General features: G+C 40.5%; 1 protein-coding gene across 1 annotated transcript in view; it reads right to left on the minus strand.

Annotated features, from left to right (window-relative positions):
• Spata9 (spermatogenesis associated 9) overlaps nt 1-15505 on the minus strand; it is a 41008-nt gene that overhangs the window by 13971 nt on the left and 11532 nt on the right. The window contains exon 3 of the mRNA XM_052159560.1: nt 6613-6840. Within this exon, the coding sequence (XP_052015520.1) occupies nt 6613-6840 (228 nt within the window). The remainder of the gene's footprint in view (nt 1-6612; nt 6841-15505) is intronic.

Genomic DNA, 15505 nt, shown 5'->3' on the forward strand with positions numbered 1-15505 from the left:
ATGGTAAGCACTCACTGATGAGTGGCTATTAGCCCAGAAGCTACAATTAGCCCAAGATACAATTTACAGACCACATGAAGCTCAAGAAGAAGGAAGACCAAAGTGTGGATACTTTGATCCTTAGAAGGGGGATCAAAATACCCATGGGAGGAGATACAGAGACAAAGTGTGAAGGAGAGACTGAAGGAAAAACCATCCAGAGACTGCCTCCCCTGGGGTTCCATCCCATATACAGTCACCAAAACCAGACACTATGGTAGATGCCAACAAGCGTTTGGTAACAGGAGCCGGATATAGCTGTCTTCTTAGAGGCCCTGCCAGTGCCTGACAAATACAGAGGTGATGCTCTCAGACAGTAATTGAACTGAGCACAGTCCCCAGTGGAGGAGCTAGAGAAAGGACCCAAGGAGCTGAAGGGGTTTGCAGTCCCATAGGAGGAGGAACAATATGAACCAAACAGTAGCCCCAGAACTCCCAGGGACTAAACCACTAACCAAAGAATACACATGGAGGGACCCATGGTTTCAGCTGCATATGTAGCAGAGGATGGCCTTGTTGGACATCAAAGGGAGGAGAGGCCCTTGGACCTGTGAAGGTTTGTTGCCCTAGTGTAGTGTAATGCCAGGACAGGGAAGTGGGAGTGGGTGAGTTAGTTAGCAGGGGGAGGGGGATGGGATAGAGGGTTTTCAGAGGGGAACCGAGCAAAGGGAATAACATTTGAAATGTAAATAAAGAAAATATCTAATAAAAAAAAAAGAAAATTCCTCCTGGAGATATACACAAAGTCTTATGCATATGTACAGGGAAACATATAAAGCATGTTCACCAAAGCACTGTTTGTAAAAGAAAGGAATTGGAGGTTGAATTGTTCATTTATTAATAATATTAGACAAAAACAAGAAAATTTCAGTATGATGTAATCTATGTGAATGCTAAGCACACACAATAATACTATATAAATATATCCAAATGTAATAAAAAATGAAATTATATATAGAGATGTTCATTTTACTTTCATTGTGATCACTTCTGTGAGAAAGACAGAGAAAGCGCTAGGATGTGTTTCTTTTTACAAAGGGCCATTCTGAGGACAATGAACACACATTCGGACTTGCTTATTGTTATATGGGACTTCTGATAAACTATTTTTTGTGTTTTGAACTATTTCACTGATAAAATTTATTTAATGCTACATCATTAGATGGCTCCCAAAAGAAAAAATGTTATGTGTCATAAACTGGTGTCAAAGAAGACAATGACCCCACATTAGCTTTAGTCCAGTCACTCTGGCCTCAAAACAAGCTTCTAGAGTGAGCTAGCACAGACCAGCTGGTTATGTACTGTAGACTCCCATCATCAGCCAAATACATTGGGTTTTTTTAGGTTTTAGTGGATATAAAGAAACAAACAGTTTAGCTTGAATGCAAAGCAGTATTTTCTTCACTAAATTTTTATGAGTACAGAGAGCTTATTCTCCACAGATCTCTTATATTCCTATACAAACTGTCTTCTGAGCAAGGGACATGTTTGAATATCAAGCAGATTTAGAAGCTACAGCAAATGGATTTCTGTGGAGATACCTATAGATGAATCCCCCAGATATGTCAGAGGGCACACGAGATAATACCCTCTCCTTTTACATTCCAGACACATTCCAGAGTAATGGATGTGCCACCCCCTCGAGGAGAAGCTGAGTAGGTATTTCAGTGTCCCTGAAAAACCCTGATTATTCATTTCAAAGTTCTCTCCTGATACAACATTAAATATGTATGTACAATTAACAAAGGACCCTATAGCATCATCTCCTAGAAAGAATCAAAAGTAGGAACATTTGATTAGCCAGACATTGCTCTGGCTAATGCCAGAATACATGAATACAATCTGTTGTGGATTGATTCTGATGCTATTTGTATTAATTTGGCTCCCAAAATTACAGGGGAACCTGCTCATCTGCCTGTAAGACTCTGAGGGTCCCTGCCCCCCAGTTAGCTTCGATTGGTGAGATAAAGTTGCCAGTGGCCAATGATAAGAGAGAGAGAAAGAGAGAGAGACAGAGAGAGAGAGAGAGAGAGAGACAGAGAGACAGAGAGACAGAGAGACAGAGAGACAGAGAGAGACAGAGACAGAAAAAGACAAGAGATAGAGACAGACAGACAGAGAGAAATATAGATTTTAGCAGATTTAGATTATAGCAGAGATGAAATATAGATTTTAGTAAGAAATAATTCAAAAATATTAGAGGGGAGAGTGTGTTAACCACGGGGAGGTTTGGAAGGGACCTCGTTGTGGACCTGCTTAGGGCATCTTAAAGATAAGGTTTGTGTGTGTGTGTGTGTGTGTGTGTGTGTGTATGTGTCTGTATGTCTACAAAAGGAAAATGTGGTGGCTTAAAAGAAATGTAAAATTTCAGCTCCTTTGCATCTTTGATTCTGTAGAAAAAATGACAAAAGAAATGACAATCTAATTTGTAAGAAATACTTGAGAAATATTCTCAAAAGACATTTTACAACAACTCTATAAGAACTGCGGTTTAGGGACTGGCGTGCTCAGCTGTTAAGTGCACTCGTTGCTCTTCCAAAGGACCTGGGTTCAATCCCCAGCACCTATATGGAGGCTTACAATTATCTGTAACTCCAGTTCCAGAGGATCTGATGCCCTCTTCTGGACTTCATGGGCACTGGGCATTCGTGTGACACACAGACATTACACACAGGCAAAACATCCTTAGATAAAATAAAAATAATTTTTAAGCCTATGAATTTGACAAAATTCAGAGAAGAAATGGCTAGGCAAAACATTAGCTTTCCAAGGACATTTCAGAAGGAACTAAGATAATATTCAGATATTCTTTCAATGTTACAAAGATAAGGAACAAGGCTTGGAGTTTTAAAGAATTCATTAGTTTCAAATGTAAATATTTTTGAAAATATTCTTCAATATCAAGTATCTTGAAGAAACCTTTTATAAATTCTATCCTCAGGTGATGAATAATTGAAGTATTTGTTTTTTTCAAACGTAAATCTTTAATTAAAGATAGACTCCTACATATGAAATGTTTGTTGATTCTGCCTATCCAGCATCTACTCTGTCTGAGGACCTGCTCTTCCCACTCTGCCTTTAGGCCATATCGTCTCCATCAGCCTCTGACCCAGCTCTGAAGAGGAAGCAGGGGACCTGTCTTAGGCCATCTGATGTACCCACTTCCCTGGTTCAAAGGCAAGCACTGAGATGTATGCCAACCTCCACCTGTGAACCTGAGGAACACTGGCTTCAGGACTTGATTTTCTGCCCTAATTCCTTGAGCCTGGAAGGATGAAGACCCCATAAGCAGTGACAGGTCATGGTGGATAATCAAGGAGTGCAATGATTGAAGAGAAAAGAATGAAGACATGCAAAAGAAGAGAGGTAGGCATTGCTTTAGTGTCTCTGCAGCTGTGTCTGGGTGGTCTGTATAAGCTAACACTTTCGCTTTTCGTTTAACCCACTTTGACATGGTTTTCTTTTCTTTCAAAGTGTTTAAACTGATACACTCAGGGTGGAGATGCTGGCTCTGTAAGATTCTGAGTCTTCCTATAGTACAGAACAAGTTCAGATGCTCTGAATAACATCCAGATTGAAGTATCCAACGAACTGTGTCATAAAGTTTAAAAAAAAAAATGTTCAGGCTTGAAAATGTTTTAACAAAAAATCACAGAAGCTCTATGAAGCCATGCAGAAAAAAATATAGTTTGAAAGAAACATAAATATTAGAGGGTACATTTGAGTAAGTTTATAGCTAAATATGCTCAACTATCATTCCAAAGGTTATTTTGAAAACATAACAATATTCTGTGAGTAAGTGCAAAACACAACCCCATTGAAAATTCACTGTGGAATTCCCTCTAGGTTTGACACAAGTAGTCAGTGCTTATACTTACTTTGAACTATTTGAAATGGATAGGTTTATACAGCTCAAGTAAATGATAAGGTAGAAAAAGTCCACACCATTTCCCCCTTCAAATTCAAACAAGAAACTGTACTACATTCAGTTCTCTTATCCAATTTTATCCTTTTCAAATGAAGGAACCCCATCTTAGTCAGGGTTTCTGTTCCTGCACAAGCATCAGGACCAAGAAGCAAGTTGGGAAGGAAAGGGTTTATTGAGCTTACACTTCCACGTTGCAGTTCATCACTAAAGGAAGTCAGGACCGGAACTCAAGCAGGTCAGGAAGCAGGAGCTGATGCAGAGGCCATGGAGGGATGTTCCTTACTGGCTTGCTTCCCCTGGCTTGCTCAGCCTGCTCTCTTATAGAACCCAAGAGCACCAGCTCCAAAGGTGGAACCACCCACAAGGGGCCCTCCCCACTTGATCACTAATTGAGAAAATGCCCCACAGCTGGATCTCATGGAGGCACTTCCCCAACTGAAGCTCCTTTCTGTGTGATAACTCCAGCCTGTGTCAAGTTGACACACAGAACCAGCCAGTACAATTGACCCCTTGTCAACTTGATACACAAACACATCACTATTAAGCCTCAACCCTTACTTTCTTATTCATCCTCAAGATCTAAATTACTTTAAAAGTCCCACAGTCTTTACATATTAAAAGTTCATTCACCTTAAAATGTCCAATATCTTTAAAATTCAAAGTCTTTTAAAAATTCAAAGTCTCTCAACTGTGGGCTCCACTAAAATGCTTTCTTCCTTCAAGAGGGAAACATATCAGGGCACAGTCACAACCAAAAGCAAAACTCAAACTCCAATGGTTCAATGTCTGGGATCCAACTTATGATCTTCTGGGCTCCTCCAAGGGTATGGGTCACTTCTCCAGCTCTGCCCTTTGTAGCACACAGCTTGTCTTCTAGGCTCCAGCTGCCTGTACTCCACTGCTGCTGCTGTTCTTGGTGGTCATCTCATGGCACTGGCATCTCCAAAACACTGCTATCTTCCACTGTAATTAGGCTTCACCAATAGCCTCTCATAGGCTCTCTTCATGGTGACAAGCCTCTGCTCCTATGCATGACCCCTTCAAGTGCTGGGCCATCAATTGCAACTGAGGCTGCACCTTCACCAATGGCCTTCCGTGGCCTCTCACTGTGCCAAGAGCCTCAGCTGCTTTTCATGGCCCCTTCATGCCTTCAAAACCAGTACCATCTGGGTGACTCTTACACAGTACCAAGTCCAGCCACAGCACAAAATACAACTGTGGCTATCTCTGGAACACACTCTCTGTGCTCTCAGAAAATACTTCCAAGAAGATTTCATCTCAGTGATGCTGGTCTCTTCTTAATCACCACTAATTTCTTAGCTCCAGCTAACCAGCATCAATAGTCCCAGTAACACAAAGGTTTGCTTTAGTGGTTCTGGTATCTTTTTACTCACAGCTGATTCTTCAGCCCCAGCTAACCAAAACCACAGAATCTTCACAATCAAAACATGGCCACTGTAAGAGTCTTTAATCTTCCCTCTGAAATTTCACAAGCCAGGCCTCCATCTTTTGCACTGTTCTTAACATTGTCTTCCAAGCTCCTACAGAACTTTCCACCAAGCTCTTAATATTCTAATGGCTTTTCTAGCTCAAAGTTCCAAAGTCCTTCCACAATCCTCCCCAAAACATGGTCAGGTTGTCACAGGAATATCCCACTATGCTAGTACCAATTTATCTTAGTCAGGGTCTATTCCTGCACAAACATCATGACCAAGAAGCAAGTTGGGGAGGAAATCGTTTATTGAGCTTACACTTCCACATTGCAGTTCATCACTAAAGGAAGTCAGGACTGGAACTCAAGCAGGTCAGGAAGCAGGAGCTGATGCAGAGGCCATGGAGGAATGTTTCTTACTGGCTTGCTTCCCCTGGCTTGCTCAGCCTGCTCTCTTATAGAACCCAAGAGCACCAGCCCCCAAAGGTGGTACCACCCATAAGGGGCCCTACCCACTTGATCACTAATTGAAAAAATGCCCCACAGCTGGATCTCATGGAGGTACTTCCCCAACTGAAGCTACTTTCTCTGTGATAACTCCAGCCTGTGTCAAGTTGACACACAAAACTAGTCATTACAAACCCCAATCCATCACAGTTTTATTTTTAAATTAAAGAAATTTAACATGCTATTTATTCTTTCATAATTATGTCCAATATTGTGTACTTTAATCTTTATTCCCCATTTTTCTGTCTTATCCCTATTCCTCTCTCATTGACACCTTTTTTTCTCCTGCTTTCATACCTACTACAGGGAAGAGTGGCCTATTACCTTTAATTGGGATACTTGAATGAGCATAGGTTTGGGGCAATTTACCTGTGCCTGTCCCACTCGCCCTGCTCTAGCAGCCATTGACTGTCTATAGCCTTATGAGCCCTTCCCAGTGGCTGATGGAGTATCCGTGGGCTTAACCCTGTGGAAGTAGGTAGCCACTGCTGCGGCAAGCGCATGGGTGCAACTGGCATGTCTTGTCCGAAAAATGGGTTTCACTGCATTTCTTCCCGTCTTCTACCCAGCCCCCATGATGTTTCCTGAGCCTTAAAAGGGGTGACATAGCTGTTTAGGGCTGAGCGTTCTATGGTCACTTATTTCCAACCCGTGGGTCAACTATGAATCCTTAGGAAGAGTCCTCTGCTCATTCGCTGGCGCTTACCTGTACGCTGTTCAGGGGTTGCCTTGCCACATTCACTTCTCTCAGCAGCCGGTGAGATATGTTCCGCAGTTCTAAGAGTCTGCATGCCAGCTGTGGCTGCAGGAGCTTGGCTACTGATTTGGAGGAGCTGGATATGCTGTTCAACCCTTGAATTAACGTTCCACGGTTGATCTTGGCTAAAGCAAGGGCCATTCTGATCTTGGATGTTCTCTGTACTGGATCTTTTTTCTGAAAGAAAAAATCCTTGAAAAGAATCTGATATATGAATCTCTGACGCGTTATTAGAATCTCATGTAACCGAAACTGAGTATACAACTACATTGTATACTATGCCTTACATCTACTGAGTTCAACAATTACACCTCATAAATTCACTACCACCCATACTTAAAGCTGTGTATGAACACATTTATTTTTCCTTTCAATAAATATCAAGACTTGAATAAACCAAAGATAGAAAACTTTCATTTTCTTTCTGGGTTTATGTTGTTATTGTTTTTTTGAAACCGGGTCTCACTTATGTTGACCTTGTAGACCTTAAATTTTCTGTGTAGACAAGGTTGACCTCAAAGTCATAGAGTTGATCTGCCCATCACTACCTGCCTTGAGTGTTGGGATTAAAGGACATGTCACCACTGTGTCTGCCTGAGTGGGGGTATATGTGTGTAAACAATGATTCTTATCCAAGGATTACTCAATATCCTAAACATTCAAGCAATAGTACTTATTTTAAATGCTACAAATGTTTTTATAAATTTACTTTAAAGAGTTTTAGTCATAAACTAGAGCATATATAATATGTAGAAAGGATTTAAAGGAAACTAAAAAATGCCTTACATGCAGATCTATTGTGGGTCTAAGAAAATCCTATATGTCAAAACTTCAGAAATTCTAGTAATTTCTAACAAACCTGTAGTAGCATTATCAAAGCATATAATATGTGGTTTCCTTTGTGCTATACCCAGTAGTTAACCACAGAGAAACTGCACAGAATGTGGTTAGGCTGCCTCCAGACAACAGACAGGCAATTTCATCATTAATTCAAGCAATTCGGGGTCAGCTGGCCATAACTTAGGAAATATTGGTTAAGTGTTGGCTACAAAGTCTGCAATATTTTGCTAAACCTAAGTATACACAAACAAAATATCTAATAAATTGAATTGTTTAGTCTTGTCTGTAGCGAACATCACGTGTCTAAGAGGTAACATTTTGTATATTTACTTTAAAAAGAAGTATACATCACTATCCCTGACCTCAAGCTCTACTACAGAGCAATAGTGATAAAAACTGCATGGTATTGGTATAGTGACAGGCAGGAAGATCAATGGAATAGAATTGAAAACCCAGAAATGAACCCACACACCGATGATCACTTGATCTCTGACAAAGTAGCTAGAACTATCCAGTGGATAAAAAGGCAGAATTTTCAACAAATGGTGCTGGGTCAATTGGGAGTTAACCTGTAGAAGGATCCATTCTTATCCATTCTTATCTTCCTGTACAAAGCTCAAGTCCAAGTAGATCAAGGACCTCCACATAAAACCAGATACGCTGAATCTAATAGAAGAGAAAGTGGGGAAGATCCTTGAGCACATGGGCACAGGGGGAAAGTTCCCGAATAGAACACCAATAGCTTATGCTCTAAGATCAAGAATTGACAAATGGGACCTTACAAAATTGCAAAGTTTCTGTAAGGCAAAGTATACTGTCAATAGGACAAAATGGCAACCAACAGACTAGGAAAAGATCTTTACCAATCCTACACTCGGTAGAGGGCTAATATCCAATATATACAAAGAACTCAAGAAATTGAACTCCAGGGAACCAAATAACTCTCTTAAAAATGGGGTACAGAGCTAAACAAAGAATTCTCAACTAAGGTATACTGAATGACTGAGAAACGTCTAAAGAAATGTTCAACATCCTTAATCATTAGGGAAATGCAAATCAAAACAACCCTGAGAGTCCACCTCACACCAGTCAGAATGGCCAAGATTAAAAACTCAGGGGGCAGCAAATGCTGGAGAGAATGTGGAGAAAAACATTCCTCCATTGCTGGTGGGATTGCAAGCTGGTATACCATTCTGGACATCAGTTTGGCAGTACATCAGAAAATTGGACATAGTATTACCCAAGGTCCCAGCTATACCACTCCTGGGCATATATACCCAGAAGATGCTCCAACATGTAATAAGGACACATGCTCCACTATGTTCATAGCAGCCTAATTTATAATAGTTGGAAGCTGGAAAGAACTCAGATGTCCCTTAACAGAAGAATGAATATAGAAAATGTGGTACATTTACATAATTGAGTACTACTCAGCTATTAAAAACAATGAATTCATGAAATTCTTAGGCAAATGGATGGAGCTAGAAAATATCATTCTGAGTGAGGTAACCCAGTCACAAAAGAACACACATGGTATGCACTGGCTGATAAGTGGATATTAATACAAAAGCTCAGAATACCCAAGATTCAACAATTCACAGACCACATGAAGCCCAAGAAGAAGGAAGACCAAAGTGTGAATCCTTTGATCCTTATTGGAAAGTGTATCAAAATACCCATGGCTCACAGCCAACCAATAGAATGAACATAGGGTCCCAGTGGAACAGCTAGAGAAAGGACCCAAGGAGCTGAAGAGGTTTGTAGCCCTGCAGAGGGAACAATAATGTGAACCAACTAGTACCCTCAGAGTTCCCAGGGACTAAAACACCAACCAGAGTACAGATGGAGGGACCCATGGTTCCACCTACATATGTAGCAGACAATGATCATTTCTGACATTAATGAGAGGAGAGACCATTGGTGCTGTGAGGGCTCGATTTCCCAGAATAGGGGAATGCCAGTCAGGAAATTGGGGTTGGGGGAGGATGAGCATGGGGATAGGGAATGGGATAGGGGATTTTCAGAGGGGTAACGTGGCAAGGGGATACTATTTGAAATGTAAATAAAGCAAATATCTAATAAAAATATAAAATCATAAAAAAATAAACATGTGATTTCAGTATTTTCCTTTCTGTTCAGAATTTCTGGCCCATTCCTGAGGATTTTTTTTTTGTCCTGTTTTTGGTGTTCTAATGAGATTTGTTCTGTTAACTGTTTGGAAAAGTCCTATAGGAGAGTGGTCTTCGTCTCCCAGGCAAGAGCTGAAGAAGCCACTGCCATCTAGACAGTGGGCTGACCAAACTGCTAATGTCCCAAGCCATGTAGAGAAAAGCAACCTCAAAGCAGAAAGTGTGAACCAGCACGAAGGTGCAGTCAGTCACATGACACCATTTTCCTCCTGGCAGTGGTTGAAGGTCAGCCACTGAAGCCTCGCTACAGCCTGTCCTGGTCATGCTTGGATGTCTGCGGGTCCATTTCCCTTGCGTGATGCTGTACTCACCCTCCTCTACTCTTCCTCGGCGGGCACTTGGCACTAGCTTTATCTTACTTGTGATTTCAATTTACCTATGCTCTCCCTCACTGTTATTATTATTAAGAGTAGTCACCACATTGGCAGGACAAACAGGCACAGAACATGCGAAGTTTTATCTTACAAGCTTAATCTCCTTTTCAAGTGATCAGTGTTTGGGGACATTACCATGTTGGTAATTGTGAAATTATCATCTACAGATTCCTCTTCTAATTTTCTAAGTGTCTACAGGATCTTTTACTTTCTTCTGGTTTTTCTGAGACATAGTCTTGCTTTCTAAGAAAATCTGGTCTCATACTCATTATATGGCCCTGACCAGACTCTCTTCTCTGCCTCTGTGTACTAGTATACACTATCACACCTCCAGTTCTTTGCAAGACCATGCCCTGCAGCCACTGATTGTTCCTATCTGTTTCTTTTAAGCAAATTGGTGTATTACACCAGGGAAATCAGTCTAACTACCCTTCTACATTTTCTTTCTTGCTTTTCGTCTTTATATAAAAACAAGGTTGAGAGGTCAGCAGCTGCCATTTTGCCACCAGTAGGACGGGACAGGCGACCCCAGGTACTGAGAGTCTAAGACCTCTGGGGACGCAGACTGCCAAGCTGCTGGCTGCCACTTGCGCCCAAGACCTGGGCAGAGCAACGGTTTGTCTGTGTGACAGCCAGGTGTGGGTCCTGTGCCCTGCGGGATCCCTGCTGCCATCTTCACTCCCTGACACAGCAGACAGGCAGCACCGGGTTTGGTCCACAGAGACAATCCAAGTATAACATTGCTTGGGACAGGACACACCAGGGCTCCAACAGCACCCAAGAGGAGGGCAGGACATCAGCAGTCTGTGCCAGGGGAAACCCAGGCATCTACTGTTGCGGAAATAGCCTTAAAGGCTCAAAGGTGGTTGAAGCACCAGCCATTGACAACAAGACCAACTAACATCAGTGAGAACTAGATGGCAAAAGGCAAGCATAGGAACGTTACTAACAGAAATCAAGGCAATATGGCAGCATCTGAACCCAATTCTCCATTAACAGCAAGTCCTGAATACCCCAACACACCAGAAAAAAAGATTTGGATTTAAAAATCACTGGTCATGATGCTGTTATGGGAACACATGAAGGACATAAATAAATCTCTTAAAGAAATTCAGGAGAAAATGGATCAAGAGTTAGAAGCCCTTACAAGGGAAACACAAAAATCACTGAAAGAAATTCAGGGGAATACGGGTCAAAAGATAGAAGCCAATAAGGGGGAAACTCAAAAATCACTTAAAGAAATATAGGAGAACTTTGGTCAACGGGCTGAGGTCATGAAAGAGGAAACACAAAAATCTCTTAAAGAATTACAGGAAAATACAAACAAGCAAGTGAAGGAGCTAAGCAAAACCATCCAGGATCTAAAAACAAAAGTAGAAACAACTAAGAAATCACAAAGGGAGACAAATTTGGAGATGGAAAACCTTGGGAAACAGTCAGGAGCCATAGATGCAAATATCAACAACAGAATGCAAGAGATAGAAGAAAGAATCTCAGATGCCTAAGATACCATAGAAACCATGGACTCAACAGTCAAAGAAAATGGAAAATGCAAAAAGCTTGTAAACCAAAACATCCAGGAAATCCAGGACACAATGAGAAGACCAAACCTAAGGATTATACACATAGATGAGAGTAAAGATTTACAACTTAAAGGGCCAGCAAATATCTTCAACAAAATTATGGAAGAAAACTTCCCTAACCTAAAGAGAGAGACGCCTATGATTATACAAGAAGCCTACAGAACTCCAAACAGACTGGACCAGAACAGAAATACCTCCTGTCACATAATAATCAAAACCCCAAATGTACTAAACAAAGAAAAAATATTAAAGGCAGTAAGATAAAAAAGCCAAGTAACATATAAAGGAAGACCTATAAGAATTACACCAGACTTCTCACCAGAGACCATCAAAGCTAGAAGATCCTGGGCAGATCTCATGTAGACTCTAAGAGAACACAAAGGTCAGCCAAGGCTACTATACCCAGCAAAACTCTCAATCACCATAGATGGAGAAACCAGGATATTCCATGACAAAACCAAGTTTACCCAATATCTTTCTACAAACCCAGCCCTACAAAGGATAATAGGAAGAACACATCGATACACGGAGGGAAACTTCACCTTGGAAAAAGCAAGATAATAACTTTCATCAAACCCAAAAGATGATAACCAATCAAATATAAAAAATAACATCAAAAATGACAGGAAGTAATAATCACTATTCCTTAATATCTCTTAACATCAATGGACTCAATTCCCCAATAAAAAGACATAGACTAAAAGACTGGATACATAAACAGAATCCTACATTTTGCTGCATACAGGAAACACACCTCAGTGTCAAAGACAAACACTACCTTAGAGTAAAAGGCTGGAAGACAATTTTACAAGCAAATGGTTACAAGGCGGAGTAGCCATTCTAATATCAGATAAAATTGACTTTCAACCTAAAGTCATTAAAAGAGAATCAGAAGGACACTTATTAATGGTCAAAGGAAAAATCCACCAAGAAGAACTCTCAATTCTGAACATCTATGCTCCAAATGAAAGGGCACCCTCATTCGTAAAAGAAACCTTACTAACGCTCAAAGCACACACTGCACCTAACACAATAATTGTGGGTGACTTCAACACTGCACTTTCCTCAATGGACTGATCAGGAAAACAGAAACTAAACAGGGACACAGTGAAACTAATTGAAGCTTTGGACCTATTAGATTTAACAGATATACATAGAACATTTCATCCTAAAGCAAAAGAATATACCTTTTTCTCAGCACCTCATGGTACCTTCTCCAAAATGGATCATATATTTGGTCACAAGACAGACCTCAACAAATATAAGATTGAACTATTTCCATGCCTCCTATCAGATCATTATGGAGTAAAAGTGATCTTCAATAGCAACAAAAACAACAGAAAGTCCACATACACATGGAAACTGAATAATATTCTACTCAATGATACCTTGGTCAAGGAAGAAATAAAGAAAGAAATAAAAGACTTTTTAGAATTTAATGAAAATCACGACACAACATACCCAAATCTATGGGACACAATGAAAGCAGGGCTAAGAGAAAAACTCATAGCCCTGAATGCTTCCAAAAAGAAAATGGAGAGAGCATATACTAGCATCCCTGACACACCTGAAAGCCTTGGAACAAAAAGAAACTAATTCACCCAGGAGGAGTAGAAGGCAGGAAATCATCAGAATCAGGGCTGAAATCAATCAAGTAGAAATAAAGAGAACCATACAAAGAATCAACAAAACCAGGAGCTGGTTCTTTGAGAAAATCAACAAGATAGATAAACCCATAGCCAGACAAACCAAAGGGTACAGAGACAGCATCCAGATTAACAAAATTAGAAATGAAAAGGGAGGTATAATAACAGAAACCGAGGAAATTCCAAAAATTCATCAGATCTTACTACAAAAGCCTATACTCAACACAACTGGAGAATCTGGAGGAAATGGACAGTTTCCTAGACAGATATCAAACACCAAAATTAAATCAGGATCAAATAGGTCATCTAAACAGTCCCATAACCCCTAAAGAAATAAAAGGGCTCATAGAAAGTCTCCCAACCAAAAAAGTATGGGACCAGATGGCTTTAGTGCAGAATTCTATCAGACCTTCAAAGAAGACCTAACACCAATACTCTTCAAACTATTCCACAAAATAGAAACAGAAGGAACACTACCCAACTCCTTGTACGAAGCCACAATTACGCTGATACCAAAACCACACAAAGATTGAACAAAGAGAACTTCAGACCAATTTCCCTTATGAACATCGATGCAAAAATACTCAATAAAATTCTTGACAACCGAATCCAAGAACACATAAAAATGATCATCCACCATGATCAAGTAGGCTTTATCCCAGGGATGCAGGGTTGGTTCAATATACGGAAGTCCATCAATGCAATCCACTACATAAACAAACTCAAAGAAAAAAAACACATAGTCATTTCATTGAATGCTGAAAAAACATTTGACAAAATTCAACATCCTTTCGTGCGTAAAGTCTTGGAAAGAACAGGAATTCAAGGCCCATACCTAAACATAGTAAAAGCAATATACAGCAAACCGGTAGCCAACATCAAACTAAATGGAGGGAAACTTGAAGCAATCCCACTGAAATCAGGGACTAGACAAGGCTGCCCTCTCTCTCCATATCTTTTCTTTTTTTTATTCGATATATTTTTTATTTACATTTCAAATGATTTCCCCTTTTCTGGCTTCCCACTCCCTGAAAGTCCCATAAGCCCTCTTCCCTCCCCCTGTTCCCCCATCCACCCCTTCCCACTTCCCTGTTCTGGTATTGACCTATACTGCTATACTGAGTCTTTCCATAACCAGGGGCCACTCCTCTGTTCTTAGTGGGTGTCATTTGATGTGTGGATTATGTTGGGTATTCCAATTTTCTAGGCTAACATCCACTTATTAGTGAGTACATACCATGATTGATCTTTTGAGTCTGGGTTACCTCACTTAGTATGATGTTCTCCAGCTCCATCCATTTGTCTAAGAATTTCATGAGTTCATTGTTTCTAATGGCTGAATTTTTTGTATCCATTTGTACCACATTTTTTGTATCCATTCCTCAGTTGAGGGACACCTGGGTTCTTTCCAGCTTCTGGCTATTATAAATAGGCCTGCTACGAACATAGTGGAGCACATATCCTTATTACATGCTGGGGAATCCTCTGGGTATATGCCCAGGAGTGGTACAGCAGGATCCTCTGGAAGTGATGTGCCCAGTTTTCTGAGGAACCGCCAGACTGATTTCCAGAGTGGTTGTACCAATTTGCAAACCCACCAGCAGTGGAAGAGTGCTCCTCTTTCTCCACATCCTTGCCAACACCTGCTGTCTCCTGAGTTTTTAATCTTAGCCATTCTGGTTGGTGAAAGGTAAAATCTCAGGGTTGTTTTGATTTGCATTTCCCTAAGGACTAATGATGTTGAGCATTTTTTTAAGAGGCTTCTCAGCCATCTGAAGTTCGTTGGGTGAAAATTCTTTGTTTAGATCTGTGCCCCATTTTTTAATAGGGTTATTTGGTTTTCTCAAAAAAAATCATCAGATCCTACTACAAAAGCCTATACTCAACACAAGTGGAGAATCTGGAGGAAATGGACAATTTTCTAGACAGATACCAAATACCAAAATTAAATCAGCACCAAATAGATCATCTAAACAGTCCCATAACCCCTAAAGAAATAGAAAGAGTCATAGAAAATCTTCCAACCAGAAAAAGCACAGGACCAGATGGTTTCAGTGCAGAATTCTATCAGACCTTTAAAGAAGACCTAACACCAATTCTCTTCAAATTATTCCACAAAATAGAAACAGAAGGAACACTACCCAACTCCTTGTACGAAGCCACAATTACGCTGATACCAAAACCACACAAAGATCCAACAAAGAAAGAGA

The sequence above is a fragment of the Apodemus sylvaticus genome, chromosome 16, assembly GCF_947179515.1.
Source record: "Apodemus sylvaticus chromosome 16, mApoSyl1.1, whole genome shotgun sequence".
Taxonomy (NCBI): Eukaryota; Metazoa; Chordata; class Mammalia; order Rodentia; family Muridae; genus Apodemus; species Apodemus sylvaticus.